The sequence below is a fragment of the Geotrypetes seraphini genome, chromosome 2 (genome assembly GCF_902459505.1).
Source record: "Geotrypetes seraphini chromosome 2, aGeoSer1.1, whole genome shotgun sequence".
Taxonomy (NCBI): Eukaryota; Metazoa; Chordata; class Amphibia; order Gymnophiona; family Dermophiidae; genus Geotrypetes; species Geotrypetes seraphini.
This window is the reverse complement of record NC_047085.1, coordinates 393360187-393379190: the sequence shown is the minus strand read 5'-3', so window position 1 is coordinate 393379190 and position 19004 is coordinate 393360187. Positions and strand designations below refer to the sequence as shown.

Below are 19004 nucleotides of genomic sequence, written 5' to 3'. Positions count from 1 at the left end.
AGGCTTGAGGGGGGGGGGGGGGGGCGGAAGAGGACAGAGGCTGGAAGGCAGTGAGGGGAACATAGGAGGAAGGAAGGGAAGAAGGGACAATTGTTCGGCCTGAAGAAGGAAAGAAAGAAATAAATCACCAGAGAACGGGGGGAGGAAGAGAACAAAGGCTGGAAGGGAAGGTCGTGCCTAACGAACCTTCTGTACTTCTTTGAGGGAAAAAGCAGTCGGGTGGACAATGAGGAACCCATAGACATCATTTACCTCGATTTTCAAAAGGCTTTCGACAAGGTGCCACATGAAAGGCTGCTTAGGAAGCTGTGGAACCACGGGGTGGGAGGGGATGTGCACAGATGGATCAAGCACTGGTTGTCGGGTAGACTGCAGAGGGTCGGAGTGAAGGGCCAATATTCTGACTGGCGGGGAGTCACGAGCGGTGTGCCACAGGGATCGGTGCTGGGGCCATTACTCTTCAACATATTTATCAATGACCTGGAAAAGGAGGCAAAGTGCGAGGTTATAAAATTTGCAGACGATACCAAACTGTGCGGTAGAGTTAGGTCCAGGGAGGAGTGTGAAGACCTGCAAAGGGACCTGGACAAGCTGGAAGACTGGGCAAACAAATGGCAAATGCGCTTTAACGTGGAAAAATGCAAGGTCATGCATATAGGGAAAAAGAACCCGTTGTTCAACTACAAATTGGGGGGGGGCATTGTTGGGAGACAGCAGACTTGAGAGAGACTTGGGTGTGCTGGTGGATGCATCACTGAAGCCATCTGCACAGTGCGCAGCAGCCTCGAAAAAAGCCAACAGGATGCTGGGCATCATAAAGAGGGGCATAACAACCAGGACGCGGGAAGTCATCATGCCATTGTATCGAGCGATGGTGCGTCCACATCTGGAATACTGCGTTCAGTATTGGTCGCCACACCTCAAGAAGGACATGGCGGTACTTGAGAGAGTCCAAAGGAGAGCAACCAAACTGGTAAAAGGGCTGGAACACTGCCCATACGCCGAGAGGTTGGATAGGCTGGGGCTCTTCTCTCTGGAAAAAAGGAGGCTCAGGGGAGATATGATAGAGACCTTCAAGATCATGAGGGGCGTAGAGAGGGTGGATAGGGACAGATTCTTCAGACTGAAGGGGACAACAAGTACGAGGGGGCATTCGGAGAAACTGAAGGGAGATAGGTTCAAAACAAATGCAAGGAAGTTTTTTTTCACCCAAAGGGTCGTGGACACTTGGAATGCGCTACCGGAGGAAGTGATCAGGCAGAGTACGGTACAGGGATTTAAACAGGGATTGGACGGATTCCTGAGGGATAAAGGGATCGTGGGATACTGAGGGAGGAGCTGGGATGTAACACAAGTATAGAAAGCTAACCAGGTAATAAGTATAGAAACCCAACAGGTCGTGCATGTGCAAGACCGGAGGGTTAGGACTACGATGGGAAGATAGGACTTCAATGAGAAACCAAGGTGGCAAGGGAGCCCCTTCTGGTGATTCAGACAGGTCGTGACCTGTTTGGGCCGCCGCGGGAGCGGACTGCCGGGCAGGATGGACCTATGGTCTGACCCGGCGGAGGCACTGCTTATGTTCTTATGTAAGGCATTGAGGGGGACATAGGAAGGAGGGAGGAAGGGACAATTGTTGAGAAAGGAAAGAAAGAAAGAAATCGCCAGACAATAAAGGTAAGAAAAATGATTTTATTTTCAATTTAGTAATCAAAATGTGTCAGTATTGAGAATTTATATCTGCTGTCTATATTTTGCACTATATTTGTCTATTTTTCTATAGTTGTTACTGAGGTGACATTGCATATTTTAAAAAGTCATCTGCCTTGACATCTATGACCTGTCCCAGCCTACCATTAGACCACCAGAGGGGGGACAGGGTGCAGAGCCTGGCAAGGAGTGTGGGGTTGGGTAGAGAGCCTGGCAGGGAGAATTTGGCTCAGAATGTTTTTTTCTTGTTTTGCTGCTCTAAATCTAGAGTGCGTCTTATGGAGCGAAAAATACGGTAATTCATATATATTTATGTTATAGTTTGTCAGGTTGTCTTTTTATAATGCCATGCAGTTTAGCGGCTTTTTATATATCCTGCCCTTCAGCATACATTACAATGTAACTCCTGCTCCTTTCTCACATCCGGTCAATTTGATCTCATTTCATAGTACGTGTGGTACACATTATCCCCTTTTAATTTTGGCCCTAGGAACCTGTAGTTTTACGTTTTTATCCATACTGCATATGTTGTTGTTTTTTTTATCATGTTTATCATTTTAGTTTATTCTCTTTACTGATGTTTTGCTTATAGATTCCTTGTCATTTTTATCCAACGGTTCTTGAATATTAATATACTGAATTACTTGGTATGTATGTTCTCTATGTATTTCTCAGTATATTTTCTCTGGAGGCACATCTTTCTTCACTTTTTTGTTCTCGAGTCCTAGGCATTCTCTTCATGGCACATGCCTCGTATTTTTTCTCATCCACTTGGCTTTCTACCTTCACTATTACTCATTCCAATTCATTTTAGTCACATCCTACTACTACTACTACTATTTATTATTTCTATAGCGCTGAAAGGCGTATGCAGCACTGTACATTTTAACATATAATAGACATTCCCTGCTCAGAAGAGCTTACAATCTAATTTAGACAGGACATTTCAGGGTTGGGGAGGTTATTAAACTAAACTAAACCTTAGGTTTTTATACCACGCCATCTCCATGGTCGTGGAGCTCGGCACGGTTTACAGGGATTGTAATAAGAAAGGAACTCCAGGGAAAGGGTTAGATGAAGATCGGAGGGAAGAAGAATGTTAGAGAGCTAGGATGTCAGAGAGGAGGGAGAAGTTAGATTTTAGAGAAAAGCCAGGTTTTCAGATGTTTGCGGAAGGGTTGGAGAGCACTCAGGTTCCGAAGGGGGGAGGTGAGGTTATTCCAGAGCTCGGTGAATCTGAAGAGGAGGGAAATCCCCAGTTTTCCTGGGTGGGAAATGCCTTTTAGTGAGGGGAAGGATAGTTTCGATTTTTGGGTAGGTCTGGAGGTACTAAGATTTGAGGAATTCCAGGAAAGTGGAATTAATGGAGGAAGGATGCCGTGGAGGATCTTGAAGGTTAGGCTGATGCATTTGAAGTGGACTCTGGAAGTTATCGGAAGCCAGTGAAGCTTGGAAAGGAGTGGAGAGACGTGATCAAATTTACTTTTAGCAAAGATAAGCTGGGTCCTGAGATTTTGCTCACTTAAACGTCATTCACTAGTGACACTTTACACTGACACGTTCTTTATCTGCACCATTGATACTCCATTGATATCACCAGCATCACACCACACTTTTCACCTTTGATCTTAAATTCATTCATACTTTAGTCCTCATTTCATTCAAATGTGAACTCACGCATTAAATTCCCTTAAAGGACCCCTGAGAAAGAAGTGTTTTTTGAAACATGGACCGTGTTGGGTCCGGTATGTTCTATTTCAAGAACTCATGTCTGGATTTTTATTATTTTTATCATGATTGTTTTTAGTGATTTTTACATTTTTATTTGAATAAATTCCTTCACCTTGTACATTTTCTGCAGTTTTGTATTTGCTTTTGTGTTGCTATTTCTACTGCAGCTGTTGTTGGTTTCTTTTCATTTGGTCCGTTGCTTCAGAACAGAATTGACATCAAAAGGGGCAACGATCTGTTGGAGCCAACAGCACATTCTCTGCACCTGTTTGTTTTGCTGCTGCTGCTGGTCAAGAGGGAAGTAGAGAAAGTACTTAGCCTTTGTGAAAACTAAACTAATATATTGCAGGGCAAGTCAGAATTCTATAGGACAATGCAATGGCATATGTAAACCAGGAGGAATAAGAAGTCATCAAGTTGCAGAAGAGGTAAAACTATTGATGGAATAGGTAGGAAAGAATAAGTTTCAGTTGACTCATGTAGCAGAAATCCAAAATGTGCAAGTGGACTTCCTCAGCAGAAATATAGTGGATCTGTGAGAATGGAGTCTCAGAGGAGGCCTTTCCTCAAGAAGTATACCACCGGGGCCTGCCAGTCCTCAATGGCAGCATCACAAAATACAAAGGTACTAGCATTCTTCAATTGCAGAAAGGATCCAAAATCATCAGAGATATATGCTTTGATTCAACCCTGATCATGGACAGATCTTTCGTATGTCTTTTCTCCCATGGTTTTTGATAGGCATGGTATTACAAAAGCATTCAGGACTGGCAATTCATATGTCTCCAAACTGGCCCTGGAGACCTTGGTATGAAGATGTAGTAACCTAGTAAATGACGGCAGATAAACACCTGAACAGTCCATCCAATTCATTAGTTATTCTCATCAAAAATACATACTTGCTTCTCCTTTGATATTTCTGGGTCATTGACTGTAGAGTCCACCTGGTATTGTCCTAGGTTCCAACTGCTGAAGTTGCCATCTAAGCTCACTCCAGCCTATCCAACCATCACATTGTTTGCAGGATATCTATTGTAAAGTCTGGTCAGCAATGTCCTCGTGTTCCACGTTAGTGGAGTTCCCATTGATGCCCTCCCTAGCCCATCCTACATTGAATCATCCTATATGAGTCTGTTCAATACCGGCCTTAGTTCTTTAATTTATACCATTTGTTTTCTAATTAGAGAAAATAGATATGGGTAGGATAAATATGAAAGAGTTCCTGATATTTTCCATCAAGACTTCCTTCTTGGTACAAAATCCATTCTGCGTGGAGGACACAGTTCCATTTTGTCTTGGCTCCTGAGAAGGCATGGTTAAGAGAAGAAATGTTTCTCAAGAAGAGTGATCTTAACCCTTTTGTCTTTCAGAAAGAGGTCCACTACTTTTGCATACGTTAAAAAATGGAGAACTTTTAAAGCAGGGGTGCCCACACTTTTTGGGCTTGCGAGCTACTTTTAAAATGACCAAGTCAAAATGATCTACCAACAATAAAATTTTAAAAAAACACAACGCACACTGTACGCATAGAATTGTTAATTATCATTCCTATTCCAAGGTTTTTTCAAAGAGGTCAAAGCAGATGACTCTATGCACTGTCACCTCAGTAACAACCATACAAAAATAGACAAATACCCACCCCCTCCCTTTTTACTAAACCACGATAGCAGTTTTTAGCGCAGGGAGCTGCGCTGAATGCCCAGCGCTGCTCTCGACGCTCATAGGCTCCCTGCGCTAAAAACCTCTATTGTGGTTTAGTAAAAGGGGACCATATTGTAAAATATAGAGAGCAGATATAAATTCAGACACATTTTGATCACTAAATTTAAAATAAAATCATTTTTCCTACCTTGTCTGGTGATTTCATGAGTCTCTGGTTGCACTTTCTTCTGACTGTGCATCCAATCTTTCTTCCCTTCTTTTAGCCTGTATGCTTCCTCTCCTCCTGACCTCATTCTCCCCCCCCCCCCAACGTTTTCTTCTTCTCTCCCTGCCCTCTCTTTCTTTCTCTCTTCATGCCCCCTTTCTTTTTTTCTGTTTCTCTTCTTTCCTTCTGTCTCCCTGCCTGCCCTCCCCCAAGCCACTGCCGCTGCCATCGGATAACAGGCCCCCAAAGCCGCCCGCCGCCGGCCAAGCTCTCCTTGCTTCGGGCCCACCAGCATTCCTCTCCCCGACGTCAATTTTGCCGTCGGAGAGGAAGTTCCGCTGGCCAGAACTTCCTCTCCAACGGCAGAATTGACATCGGGGAGAGGAAGGCTGATCGGCCCAAGATCGACCTATTGGGAGAAATGCTGCCGGGTCCTGCCTTTGAGGAAACAGAAAGTAGGCAGGACCTGGCAGCAAGAAGAGTAAATCGCAAGCTTCACAGCCTGTCTCCCGCTTTAGCCCGGTGAATGGGGCTCTAACATGTGCGTGCCGGCTTCCCTTCTCTCCCCCCCTCCCCCGGACATAACTTCCGGTTTCAGAGGGAAGAGAAGGGAAGCCGGTACAAGCACACGTTAGCCCCCGGAGCATAAATTCTCCAAGCCGGTTTTTTGTTTTTTTTTAAAATATTGAACAGCGGAGGCAGCAGCAGAATTCAGGAGCAGGCCAGTCAGGAGGGGAAAAAAGCGAAGGGAAGAAGGGAACCCGCTCTGCGATCGACTGGGGTCGCCTGAGCGAGCAACCTGTCGATCGCGATCGACGTGTTGGGCACCCCTGTTTTAAAGTCTGGTGTGCAGAAAAGAGTCTAGTTTTTCCATTCGTCCATTTCTGACATTTTGGAATTCTTGCAGGATGTACTGGATGAGGGATTAGTTCTCGCTTTCTTTAAGGTACAAGTGGCAGCTTTAGCATGTTTCAAAGGACTAAAGCAAGGTAGGAGTTTATTCTCCCACTAGAATGCTGGGGTATTTTTCAGAGCAGTAAAATTGATTAATCATCATCCAGTCTTCTATCCTTAGGATTTGAACCTAGTCTTGTCTGTCCTTATTCTAACAGCCTTTGAACCTAATGTAATCATTTTACTCCAAGCAGTGATGGCTAAACTCAGTAAAATTTAGAGAATAATGGGAGACATTTTTGCTTCCTGTAAGCTGAAATATCTTGTCACTGTGAATTGACCTCCCTTTTGCAATGTTATTCAGAGAATTGGGAAACTAGCTCCTATCTGTGGACACACTGCCAATTCATCCATGTTTGTCATCCTTACCTTAAGAGTTCACGAGTTTGGGTAGAAAGTAGGATGAAGCTGATTTTCATATAGCAATCAAAAAGCACACATCATTTTTTTTCATTTTGTGCATTATAATTAGTATTTGTAGTGACTTCAGCTATGTTTTAATGCTTGCACTTCTTTTTATACAGAATTTGATCGCCATGAAATTCAGATATATGAGGAGGTAGCGCGGATGCCTCCCTTTCAGAGGAAGACACTAGTATTAATTGGTGCCCAGGGAGTTGGTCGAAGAAGTTTGAAAAACAGGCTTATAGTACTTTACCCTTCTAAATTTGGAACAACCATACCATGTAAGTTCTTTATTAATGATAATGCAGTCTAATCTTCAGCAATTATCTGGTTAATACAATGGAGTGCATTTTTTAATATAAATTTGCAAACTGAAGTCTATTACACTGGTTACAGCTAAAAAAGGTTCAGGTTTTGTTCAGTTGAAGATCACAATCTCTACCATTTTAAATCTATTTATTTTGACTACAGTATATTTTTAATATAAATTGTGATCATTTTAAAGCTGCAGTTCTTGGAAAAAAATGTTAGTACAAATATGTGTTTATAGAAAATAATTTTTAATCCAATTTGTATTATATTTTTGTCATCTTCCTCGTTTCATTTTTAAAAGCTCCCATTAATTAGCTATGCCCACCAATATGAATTTTAAAAAGGTCATTGCTGTGTTGAACTTTATCTGAATCTTGGTTGTTCTTCAGACTGTATAGAATGAGCAGAAAAAGTATAAGAATTAGGGCATACAGAGATAAAAGAATGTATCTGAATAAATTTTTAGAAAAGGGAACAATAGATCCTCAACCACCCTGTGATAGTGCTCTATGCTTAATCTAATCTAAGGCTTGGCTTTATATACCGAGATAGCATTCCAAGAAAGCTCGACTCGGTTTACAATAGTTAACTTAACAAATAAAAACCATAAAGAATAAGACTAAGTTTCGAAAGATTAATTTTCAGTCTTAAGTCTACAGGATTCTGTTTTTCTTGTGAAAGAAAATAACATCCTCATGCATTGTAACAAAACTAAAAATGTCTTCAAATAAACCAGGAAAAATTATATAGCAATATCAAAATATAAATTTTGTACAACTTGTTATTTTATTTTTGTCATGTTTTTCTCCTACCAGTAATGAAACATTCACATCAGCTGATTACACAAAGCATTTAAACAACAAATTTAAAAATAAGAAAAGGAGAAGCTCAAATAGTACTCCATATAAGTATATACCCCCTCTTCTATGAAACTGTGCTAGCGGTTTTTAGCGCAGAGAGCCGCGCTGAATGGCCCACGCTGCTCCTGACGCTCATTGAGTTCCTGTGAGCATCAGGAGCAGCACAGGCCATTCAGCGCTTCTTCCCGCGCTAGAAACTGCTAGTGCGGTTTCGTAGAAGAGGGGGATAGTCATATAGCATAACAGTTTAATAAAGTGCACTATATTAGTGCACTGATTTACTTCAAGATTAGTGTACATTTCTGGCGCGCTAAATGACTTCCCAATCAGAAATGGGAAGTCATTTTTAGTGTGCAAAAAAAGTGCTAAACTTTCAATTTGAAGTGCCATAAATTCTAGCACACTTTTAAGGGTTTTTTGTTGTTTTTTTAACTACCCTGTTTAGCAGTGAATTTTTATTTCACCCGGTCACTGATGCTGACTTTTGACAGGCCTGAATGCACTAAACATAATCACTAATACCAATTTGATCACTGTTGGCTAATTGTAGAAGAGCGATCGATCTACCAAAAAGATTGCATACAATTGGTTCGTGCGGAGGTTTGTCATAATCCCTGTCTAAGTCCCCTTTTGGCCTAAGGCCTTAAACGTTGAAAGTAGAAGCAGGAAAAATGTCCATTATCAAAAAAAAGTCCAAAAAGAGGTTTTTTTTAAAATAATGGCCTGCCTCTACATTCAGCTGTTTAAATGCCCAGACCACCACCACGTCTAAACTTATACCCTATAATCAACCTAAAAAAAGCCTAAGCCCCAAACGTCCAAAACAAGGGCTTTTAGGCGAAGGAGGAGCCAGTTCTTTGCCTAAAAGCTAGATTCTGTAACTGGTATCTGTCAAAAACAATACCGGTTACAGAATCCACCTCCCCACTACAATGATCGGGCCAGGAGAGAGCCCAAGCCCTCCTGAGCCCGCCAACAATGATTGGGGCAAGAGGGAGCCCAAGCCCTCCTGCCCCGTGATCCCCAATCCCTCCGAGTCCGATGGGGCCAGGAGGGAACCCCAGCCCTCCTGGCCCTGCACTTTCCAACCCCCCTTACCCCCCCCACGATCCGGCCAGGAGGGAGCCCAAGCCCTCCTGGCCACGCGACCCCCCACCCCCTACAAGATAGGGCAGGAGGGAGCCCAACCCCTCCTGCCCAGGTGGACCCCCCACCCCCACTAAAATACAGGCAGAAGGGATCCCAGGCCCTCCTGCCCTCGAATCGACCACCCCCTTCCCCCCCCCGCCGACCCGTGACCTCCACAACCCACCCCCATGCCCAATCCCACACCCCATACCTTGAAAACGGTGGCCGGACGGACAGGTGCCAAGCCCGTCCAGCAGGCCAGCCGGCTCCGGAATGGGGCCGGATTGGCCCAGGCGGCTCAAACCCCGCCCACAGGTGGGGCCTGAGGCGCCTGGGCCAACCAGAATAGGCCCAGGAGCCTTAGGCGCCTCCTGTGGGTGGGGCCTTAAGCACATGGGCCGGGAAGGTTCGGGGTATCGCTTGGGCAAGAGGGCTTGGGCTCCCTTTTGCCCCGAACGTAGTCGGGAAGGTTCGGGGTGCCGCGGGGCAAGAGGGCTTGGGCTCCCTCCTGCCCTGATTGTTGGGGGGGAAGGGTGGATCGTGGCAGGGGAGATGAGCCATCTCTCCTGCCGCGATCATTGCTGTAGGGGGTAGGCAGGTTGCTGGGGCCACTGAGCTGATCGCAGTGGCCCCTTTTCGGCACTTATACCTGTTTTGACTTGGTCTAAGTCAAAACGTATAAATGCCAACTAGGCAACCTGCCTAAAGTTTTGGTTATACCTGCTGCAAGCCTAGGTCTAGGTCGGCCCACCTCCCACCCTCCGCCTCTTTTCTCTCTGTGCGTTTAGAGGCAGAGGAAAGGCCTAAGCTGGTTTTAGATATGTCTAAAACCAGCTTTGATTATGGGTACTTGAAAGATCAGGCTTTTTGATTGTCCAAGTAGCCATTTAGGCCACTTTTTAGATGTTTGGGGTTTTTTTTAATTATGAGCCCCATATTGTATAGCAGTGGCATACCTAGGGTATGTAACACCCGGGGCTGATCATTTTTTTTACCACCCCACCCCCTCAATATAAAAAAGGGTTGTAGGATCACTGCCTAGGAACTGCACCTGGGGTGGACTGGCTGCCTTGTCTCCTGCCCTACCCTTCTCCCCTACCCTTGGTATGCTACTACCTGAGGTGGGGGAGTTTGGTCTTCAAAAGCTAGTAAAAAATGTATTAAAATTAGTCCAATAAAAAGATTACCTTATTTCCATTTTCTGTTTATAAATGTTTATCAATACAGTTACAATACTACTTTATTCTAAAGAAACCCCCACCCCAATTTTTTTTCTACCTTTTGTCATCTCTGGTTTCTGCTTTCCTCATCTTCTTTTCACTCTCCGTCCATCCAGCATGCACCGTCTTTCTCTGTCCCTTCCATTTTTCTCTTTCTGACTCCACTCCCTCCCCCATGCTCTGGCATCTCTCCCTTCTCCTTTCCTTCCCACCTTCCCACCTCAATTACCCCATGGTCTGGCATCTGCTTCGTTTCCCATGTGCCCTGCGATCTTTTTCCCCCTTCCATCTCACCCTCTTCTTCCATGCTTTGGGTATCGCCTTTCCCTCTCTCCCTTTCTTCCCGATAGTCTGGCATGTATCTCCTTCCGTTTTCTCCCCACATGCCCTGGCATCTCTCTCTCCTTGCGTTCCCTTCCATCTCTCCCTTCCCCTCCATGCTCTGGTATCTCCTCTCTTTTCCTCCCTCCCTCCTTCCTCTCTGGTCTGGCATTTCTGTCACCTTCCCTTCCCCACATGCCTGGTAACTTTTCCTCCCCCACCATGGCCTGGCATCTCCTTTCTTTCCTTCCTTTCCTTCCCCAAGGTCTGGCATCTCTTTCGTCTCCTCTCCCTTTCCTGATCTTCCTCCCTCCCTCCCTCTCCCCAATCGGGTGCAACTTTTCTCTCGCCCTCCCCTTCCTCCTTCCCTTTGTCACCCTGCAGTTGGCAGCACAACATTCACAATTCACTGCTCTTCCCAGCGTCGGGCCTTCCTCTCTGCCGTGTTCTGTCTTCGCAAGAGCAGTGAATTGTGAATGTTGTTGCTGCCAGGAAGAAGTTCTTGATGCCGGCGCTAGCCCTCAAAGGAGTCATTGGAGCACCCCCTTATGTGCTGCAACTGGGCTGCACTGCACCCTCCCCCCCCTTGGTACACCATTGTTGTATAGTATTGTGTAGAAAGCCTTCTGTAGACTCCCTACCACTCTTCCCTCCTCTCCCCAAAATTCCAGGTGGGTATACTGTTCAATTTCTTCAAAATTATTTTCTATAGTTACATCACGAAAACCAAAAGAAGATGAAAAAGATGGACAAGCATACAGATTTGTTTCAAGAACAGAAATGGAGACAGACATTAAAGCAGGCAGGTACTTGGAACATGGAGAATATGAAGGAAATCTCTATGGTACCAAAATAGACTCGATCCATGAAGTAGTTCAAACTGGAAGGACATGCATCTTAGATGTGAACCCACAGGTAACTTTTTGAACAGCTTGAATAATGTGTGAAAGATATTGCGGTCTAACTAGTCATGCGTTTGTACATTGATAGTGCTGCAAAGTTAGTTGCCATGGCTAATTAAAGTGCTGAACAACAGTAAGCATTTTATTGGTGAACTGTCGAGAACATTACTGAGAATAGCCCATGATAATGAGGAAACTGTGAGTATTAGTTACATGAATCCTAGTTTAAGAATTATGCACAGGTTTCTACAATTCTGCTTCTAGGATTTGCAATGAGGCTGTTTTAGATTTGGTTACCTACCCATCACTTTGGGTAGGAAATCGTTCAACTTGCAGTATAGTTTGTTGATAAATTAACAGCTTCTGGAATAACAATGAAAGAATTACTCAGACTCAATTATTTTGTTTTATCCCTATTTAATTTCAAGCCATGCATCTTCCATTTTGAACAATCTCTATACCTTCATCAGTTCTAGAAACTTCAGGCAGTCCCAAGGTTAAGAATGAGTTCCGTTTTTAAAACCATTCTTAAGTTGAATTTGTGTGTAACTCGGATCCTAGTATTCTTCCCACCTTCTCCACCTCCTTAAGGCCCCTCTTGCATCCCTTTCTATCCCATACCACTGTTTCCCCTCCACCACCATATCCAACATTTCTCCCCCTCTTCCTCATGCATTTCTACCTCACCACTGTCCCACCACCATGTCCAGTAATTCTCTCTCCCTCCCTATGCCCAACAGTTCTTCTCTTTCTTCATTTCCCCATGTGCACCATCTCTCCTTCCCTCTCACTCAGACACCCAATTCTCCCTTTCTTTTCCCTCCTCCACCTCAGCATCTCTTTCCCTCACTCCTCCATTCTTACATCCTTTGGCCCAAGTTCATGCTGCCCGCCCTCCATTCTGTGTCCCATGTTCATGCCCCCTCCCTCTTTCCTTCCATCTTTTGTCTGAAGTTTGTGCTCCCTCCTGAGTCCCAATGCACCCCTCTCCTCCCTCCATTCTGTTTCCCAAGTTCATGCCTCCTGCCCGCAGGTGCATTTTGGACGGCTCCCTTCTTCCAGCAGCAGTCGCTTTTCTTCACAAAGTCATGGGTAGCAGCTCCTTGGTGCGGCCCACAGCTGACCCACAAGCCTCTGACGTTGGAGGAAGCTTCCGGGTCTTCCAGGGCTGGGGAACCTTCCTGGCTCTGGAAGATGGAAAGTCCCGCTTTGCACCCAAAACTGGTGATAGCACCCAAAACTGGAACCCATGAAAGCCACGCCAGAGGTCTGTCAGGAGTCGGTGATTACCCCTGTACATGGATTCTCCCCAGAATATGTCCATCTCATGTGGAGAGCATTTTTAATGGACCTAGGCCATGCTGTGCAGACAGAGCGCCACAGTGTTTCCAGGGAGTGTCTTCACTTCCGGGGGCAAGTGATCCAGTTGCCAGTACCAGCGACCACTCAGACCCAGAGTGGCTGAGTTGGAAGTCAGATTCCATGCCTCTTTTATCTCAGGGCACTGGCTCAGTCATTACTCTGATTCCATTTTTAGTTCCATCAAACAGGATGCTTCTGTAGCCCTTGATAGTCAACAAAGGAGAGGGAAGATGTCCAAGAGACAAAATGAAGATGATAGTGTTTGCACTGAAAGAGATCTGATTTGTGCTACTTGGCTAAAAACAAAATTCCTCCCATTATCTTACCAGATGATATCTCTAGACAGGGACCACTTCACTGTTTCAAGCACTGAATAATATCCTCCTCATTAGAAAATTCTGTCATACATCTTGTTTAATATCTTGATTTGATTCCTGTTTGTCAGTTAGTAGCCTGTTTTGATGTTCCATATAGGTTGTACATGTCTGGCATACAATTCTTATTTCATATTTTAGTACAACATCAGCTACAATAGATTTCTTGCTTGTTTAAGATCAATTAAAACCTGAATGATTGCACATAGGTTCAGATTAAACATATCAGACGCAAGTATTATTCCTTTCAGGACAACCATCATCTAATTTTCCTGAGAAAATCAGTAATTGATAACGCATTTTTCTAATGTTAAAAATTTTAATATCATCTTGGTGTCCTAGTTCAGTCTTTCTTATCTCCATGGTCACAGTTTTAAAGTTACCATCCAAAATATTTTCAATAAACTAAGAATGATTATAAGACTTAAGGACCTACTATTACCTGAAAGTTTTAAAACTCTTATAGGGAGTATGTTGTGTTTTGTTATGGGGTTCTTTTACTAAACTGTGGTAAGCTCTAGTACGCATCTACCATACATTAAAAAGGCTTACCATAAGACATGTGCAGGCCTCTCATAGTAAAATGGCCAATATGCATGCGTGCACACTTTGTGTTAAAAATATTTTAAACTTTCTGTTAGAGAGTGAAGGGTGGAGAGTGGGTATGACAGTGCTAATCGGCATGTGAAGCATTGCCACATGCTAATTGATTATTGTGGGGGCCTTTACCGCCTACAAAATAGGTGGCAGTAGGGGCACACTGGTCATTTTTTTGCAATGGCCGTATGCTAATAGCAAAATTAATTAGGAAAATTGGAAAATCAGCCTATTTACATGGTAACATAGTAGATGACGGCAGATAAAAACCCAAATGGTCCATCCAGTCTGCCCAACCTGATTCAATTTAAATTTTTAAAATTTTCTTCTTAGCTATTTCTGGGCAAGAATTCAAAGCTCTACCCAGTACTGAGCTTGGGTTCCAACTGCTCAAGTTTTCAGCAAAGACTTTTGCACATTACCATGGCTTTAGTACAAGGGCCCCTATATTTAGAGCTTCCATCTTACCTATTATGTTCTCTATAGGTCACCCAAATTGTAGGTTTTGCTAACTAGATTTAATCATCTCTCTCCTCTTTTTATTTATACTAAATAACAATTCTGCACAAAAGATAATCTTGTCAAAGCAGCACAAGAATTTGATTTAGGAAGAAACTTCCAGAAATACAAAAAGGAAAAATAAAATAGGCATAAACTACCAATTAGACCACAATAAAAGAAGAGAAATGGGAGAGAGAAAATATCAAGGAGTTTAAAAAACAGAAGAATTAATTTTTTAAAGAAAGACTCCCTTCGAGAATCCCAGAGAAGGCGGGAGCCAGTAGGCGTTGAGCATGTGTAGATGTTCAAGGCCCTTCAGCCCAACACAGAGCGTTGGTGTCTGCTTCCGGAGCATCGGGACTATAAGTGCGATGTCAGTCTGGGGCAGAGGGGAGCGGGTAGTGGAGGATAAGAGTGCCTGTCGAGGGGGGAGGGGGAATAGGAGTACTGGTCATCGGGGGTGGGAGGAGGAAATAGCAATGGTCATCAGTGGGGATAGCAGTGCTGGTCATCAGGAGGGGGGTGGGGGATAGCAGTGTTGGGCATCTGGAGGGGTTGAAAATAGCATTATTGGTCATCGGGTGGGGAGGGGAGGAAAAAAGTACCATCATCTAAAGGAAGCTCAAATATAAACCGAGATCCCTATTTTTAGGCCATTTGTTTGGCCCCAGAATCTTGGTTTATATTTGAGTATATACAGTAGTTGGTTTATACATTCCATAAGAATTTTGGGTTCCTGATGAAGGCATTTTCACGGTAAACATAAATATGATCATGTCATACTTTTACTGAGATCCCTTCACTGGCTTCCTGTATGGTATTTTCTCTCCTTTGGTTCCTGTCTCATTTAATTCACAAGAAATCTCTAATTCTAGGAGCTCTCAGAAATATAAACTTGGCTTTCCTACTGTTAAAGGAATAAAAACTATGGCCAATTTTTGTCGATCATTTTCTTTTTTTATTTGTAAAAGTTTGGAATGATCTAAAAGTAGAGTTCTCTCTCATCTACCCACTTTTCGTAAAGCACTGAAGACATATTTATTTCAGAAATTTACTAATGATCCTTAATATAATCAATCATAATTATATATATATATAATATAATTTACTAATGATCCTTCAAATAATCAATCATAAAAGATAAAATTATGGCCTAAAAGATATAGTTTCTGTTCTAATCTCCTGTATAATTTTATTAATATTTTTTTAACCTAGTCGAGCACGCCTGTTGGATGAATCGGTATAAAAACATCAAAGATTAGATTAGAACATGACCCATGTTGAGTCCTAAGAATCTTCTGTTGGATTTGATAAAGGAATTTTGACTTAAGAAATTTGGTCTCTTCGCATTCCCTGTTTTGGTCATCCCTGATGTTTCTTCTACCTTCTTCCCTTGGGATATTTTCTTCTCTTTTATGTTCATATAATTGTACAAATACAACAAAATGTTGCCCATTTCTATGCCAGAGTCAACATAAGCATGTATTTTTCCTATCCCGTCAAACTGATACATGTAAACTGACCAATAAGAAAGGTTTTGCTGGTAAACTATAAAAAAAAGAATTGAATGGAAATTGTCAGGAATATGTAAGCATATTATAGTCCCTTTGGCATGCATACTCACCCAATCTCTGGTATACTCATACATTCTGTCTTCTTTCACATACCCCACAAATTGTAACTACCTCTTGATTATGCAAATGCATTTTTTTCCAATAATCTCTTTATTGAGCAAAAGTAAAACAACAAGCAATAGCAGCACTCATAGCAAGCACAAAAGGCTCAAAAGGAAATACACAATAAATATGCAATAGTATATCGCACTATGCCACATAAACAGAACAAGTATGATCAACACAGTTCATCACACACAACTGTGCAAATAAAGATGAGTGCAAAACAAAAATTGTCCAACATCAGTTTTTCAGTTTTCCACCTAGATCCAACCAAACTCCCCATCCCAACCCAACTCCTCCCCCCCCAAGTGTGACACTGGAAGTGTATTGGTTTGCAATACAATACACTTAGGTTAGGTGTGAGGCCTAACCTAGGAACAAGAAAGAAAAAAAGAACAAAAGTCCAAACCCCCCCCCCCCAAAAAAAAAATAGATACGAATGAAGGAGAAGACTCCTTCCTAAGGTGTAAAGAAGCCCAGTACACCTCCCAAATATCCTGGAATTTCTCCCATCCACACATCAACCTACCCGAGACAGGGCTATGCTCAAGCAGAGCCAGTTCAAAAAGAAACTGTTTCCATTGGCCCACAGAAGGAGTAGCTGCCACTCGCCAGTACACCAAGATCACCTTTTTAGCCAAGTTTCAAGTTTATTTCTGTTTTTGATTAATCGCCTATTTCAGTTTCTAAGCGATGTACAATAAAATACAATGAAGAAACTTAGTAAAATAACAATGTTTTCTAATTCTGACTGACATGAGTAATAGGGAGGCAGGTAAAGTTACATTTTTGGGTATGGTGAAAAAAGGGAAGTACATAAGGAGGGGTATAAAATTTACCAAAGCACAATTCGTAAACAATAATTAATCATCTATTATTTAGAGATTAAAAGCATCCTTAAATAAGTAAGTTTTTAAAAAGATTTTAAACTTTGCCATATCTTGTTCTGTTCTGATGTATTGGGGGAGAGTATTCCACCATTGTGGCCCCGCGACAGTAAACATGTCAGCCCTACGTGTTCCTATAATCCTTAATGAAGGAACTGTTAATAAACTTTGTTCAGAAGAACGCAGAGATCGTTGAGTTTTATAAGGGATCAAAGATTTTGATATAAATTGCGGTTCGCTTGAGGAAAGGGTCTTGAAAATTAAAAACATAAGTTTATATAAAATCCTATGGCTAATCGGAAGCCAGTGTGCATCTATCAATAATGGGGAAACGTGATCGAATTTTTTTGCATTATAAATCAGTTTGATGGCTGTATTCTGGATAATTTGAAGTCTCCTTTTTTCTTTTTGGGTAATGTTTAAAAATAAAGCATTGCAGTAATCGATTTTAGCTATAATAAAGGAGTGAATCAATATTTTTAAAGATGATGGGTAAAGAAATTTGGCAATTGATCGTATCTGCCGTAGTTTGAAAAAGCAGTTTTTAACAATAGAAGAAATATGTTCGTGGTAAGTTAGCTTATCATCTATTACTACTCCAAGAATTTTAGTTGAAGGTACCATACTTATTATTGTGTTATTAAAGAAAAACGGATTTATGAGTGAAATATCTTTTTTCCAATTAAAAAGGATTGATTTGGTCTTGTTAATGTTTAAGGCCAATTTATTTGTGTTCAACCAGTTTAGTATTTGATCCAATTTTTGATTTATAGAACAGATATCGGTATTACTTTCGGGATCCAAAGGATGGATCAATTGTATGTCGTCCGCGTATGAAAATGGGATAAATCCTATGGCCTGACAGATTTCTAGTAATGGTGATAGGAAGTTATTAAATAATAAGGGGGATAAAATGGAACCTTGTGGGATACCAAATGTTGAAGTGTTAGCAGTGGATTCCTCATTGTTGAATCTTACAGAGGAAGTACGATTGGTAAAGTAAGATTTGAACCAATCTAAAACATTCCCGTTTATTCCTTTTTCTTCCAGTCTATTTAAAAGCAAGTCATGGTCTATGGTGTCGAAAGCTGCTGAGATATCTAAGGAAAAAAGGATTACAGATTTATGATGGTCTAGAAAGTATTGTATATTGGAAGTTAAACCTATTAATGAGTATTCAGTGTTGTGAAATTTTCTGAATCCCGTTTGATTTGGGTGTAGAGCGTTAGTTTTTTCGATGAAATCAGATAGTTGGTTGAAGATCAATTTTTCTGTAAGTTTTGCAAGAAATGGTAGGTTAGATATTGGGCGGTAATTGGATAACTCGTTAATACTGATTTTATGATCTTTAACTATTGGAGTAATTGTGGCAGATTTCCATTGTGGTGGAACTGTAGAGGTAAGTAAACTACTTCGAATTATTGATAAAATAAAAGGGCCAAAATGCGAGAATGCCTTGAATACCAAGAGTCGGTGACCACCAGGCAAACCACCTAGGTCACTCTCAACATAAAAAAGAGCAAGCTGAGGCAAACAGACAGGCAAGGAGGGCAACAAGTACACAAGAAAAGTCCATACCCTAACCCAGAAAAGTTGTATTTTAGGGCAGGTCCAAAACAGATGCCTCAACGTGGCATGGCTTTGACCACACTTGAGACAAGCATCTTGCTCAGCAAACCCAGCCTTAAACGTCCGCCAAGGTGATATAAAAGCTCTATGAAATACTTATATTCCTGCTCATAGGAGCCTTACTACAGGACACCACTGCAACTTACACAAACTCTTGAGAGAGCGCAGCGGGCTCTACAGCAACATTTAAATCCAAACTCCAAGCCCATGCCTACTTATGGGTCTGAGTATCAGGACTAAGGGTCAAAAGAAAAGATGTATAATAACATAACTGAGGAGCAGCCGGCTCCCACATCGTCAAACACTGTCCCAGCCGTTCAGAAATAGTGGTCGTCAGAGCAGAACAAGCCAGGCCAGACACATAATGTTGAAGCTGTAGATTCCCAAACATATCCAAAGAATCCAGATGATACATGGACATAAGCTCCAAAGGAGTGAGAATATGGCCGTGTTCATGTAGCATATCACCCACCCGTTTAATACCCTTAGCATGCCAAACTTGAAAAGTATGAGTTTCGCTCCCCGGAACAAAATCCGGGTTCCCCACAAGGGGTAGAAAAGGGGACAC

General features: G+C 42.4%; 1 protein-coding gene across 5 annotated transcripts in view; it reads left to right on the top strand.

The window, feature by feature from the left end:
- MPP6 (membrane palmitoylated protein 6) overlaps nucleotides 1–19004 on the top strand; it is a 138737-nt gene that overhangs the window by 104771 nt on the left and 14962 nt on the right. For all 5 annotated transcript variants that reach the window (XM_033930829.1, XM_033930828.1, XM_033930831.1 and 2 more), the window contains 2 exons: nucleotides 6787–6948; nucleotides 11221–11423. In XM_033930829.1, coding sequence (XP_033786720.1) covers nucleotides 6787–6948; nucleotides 11221–11423 — 365 coding nt within the window. The remainder of the gene's footprint in view (nucleotides 1–6786; nucleotides 6949–11220; nucleotides 11424–19004) is intronic.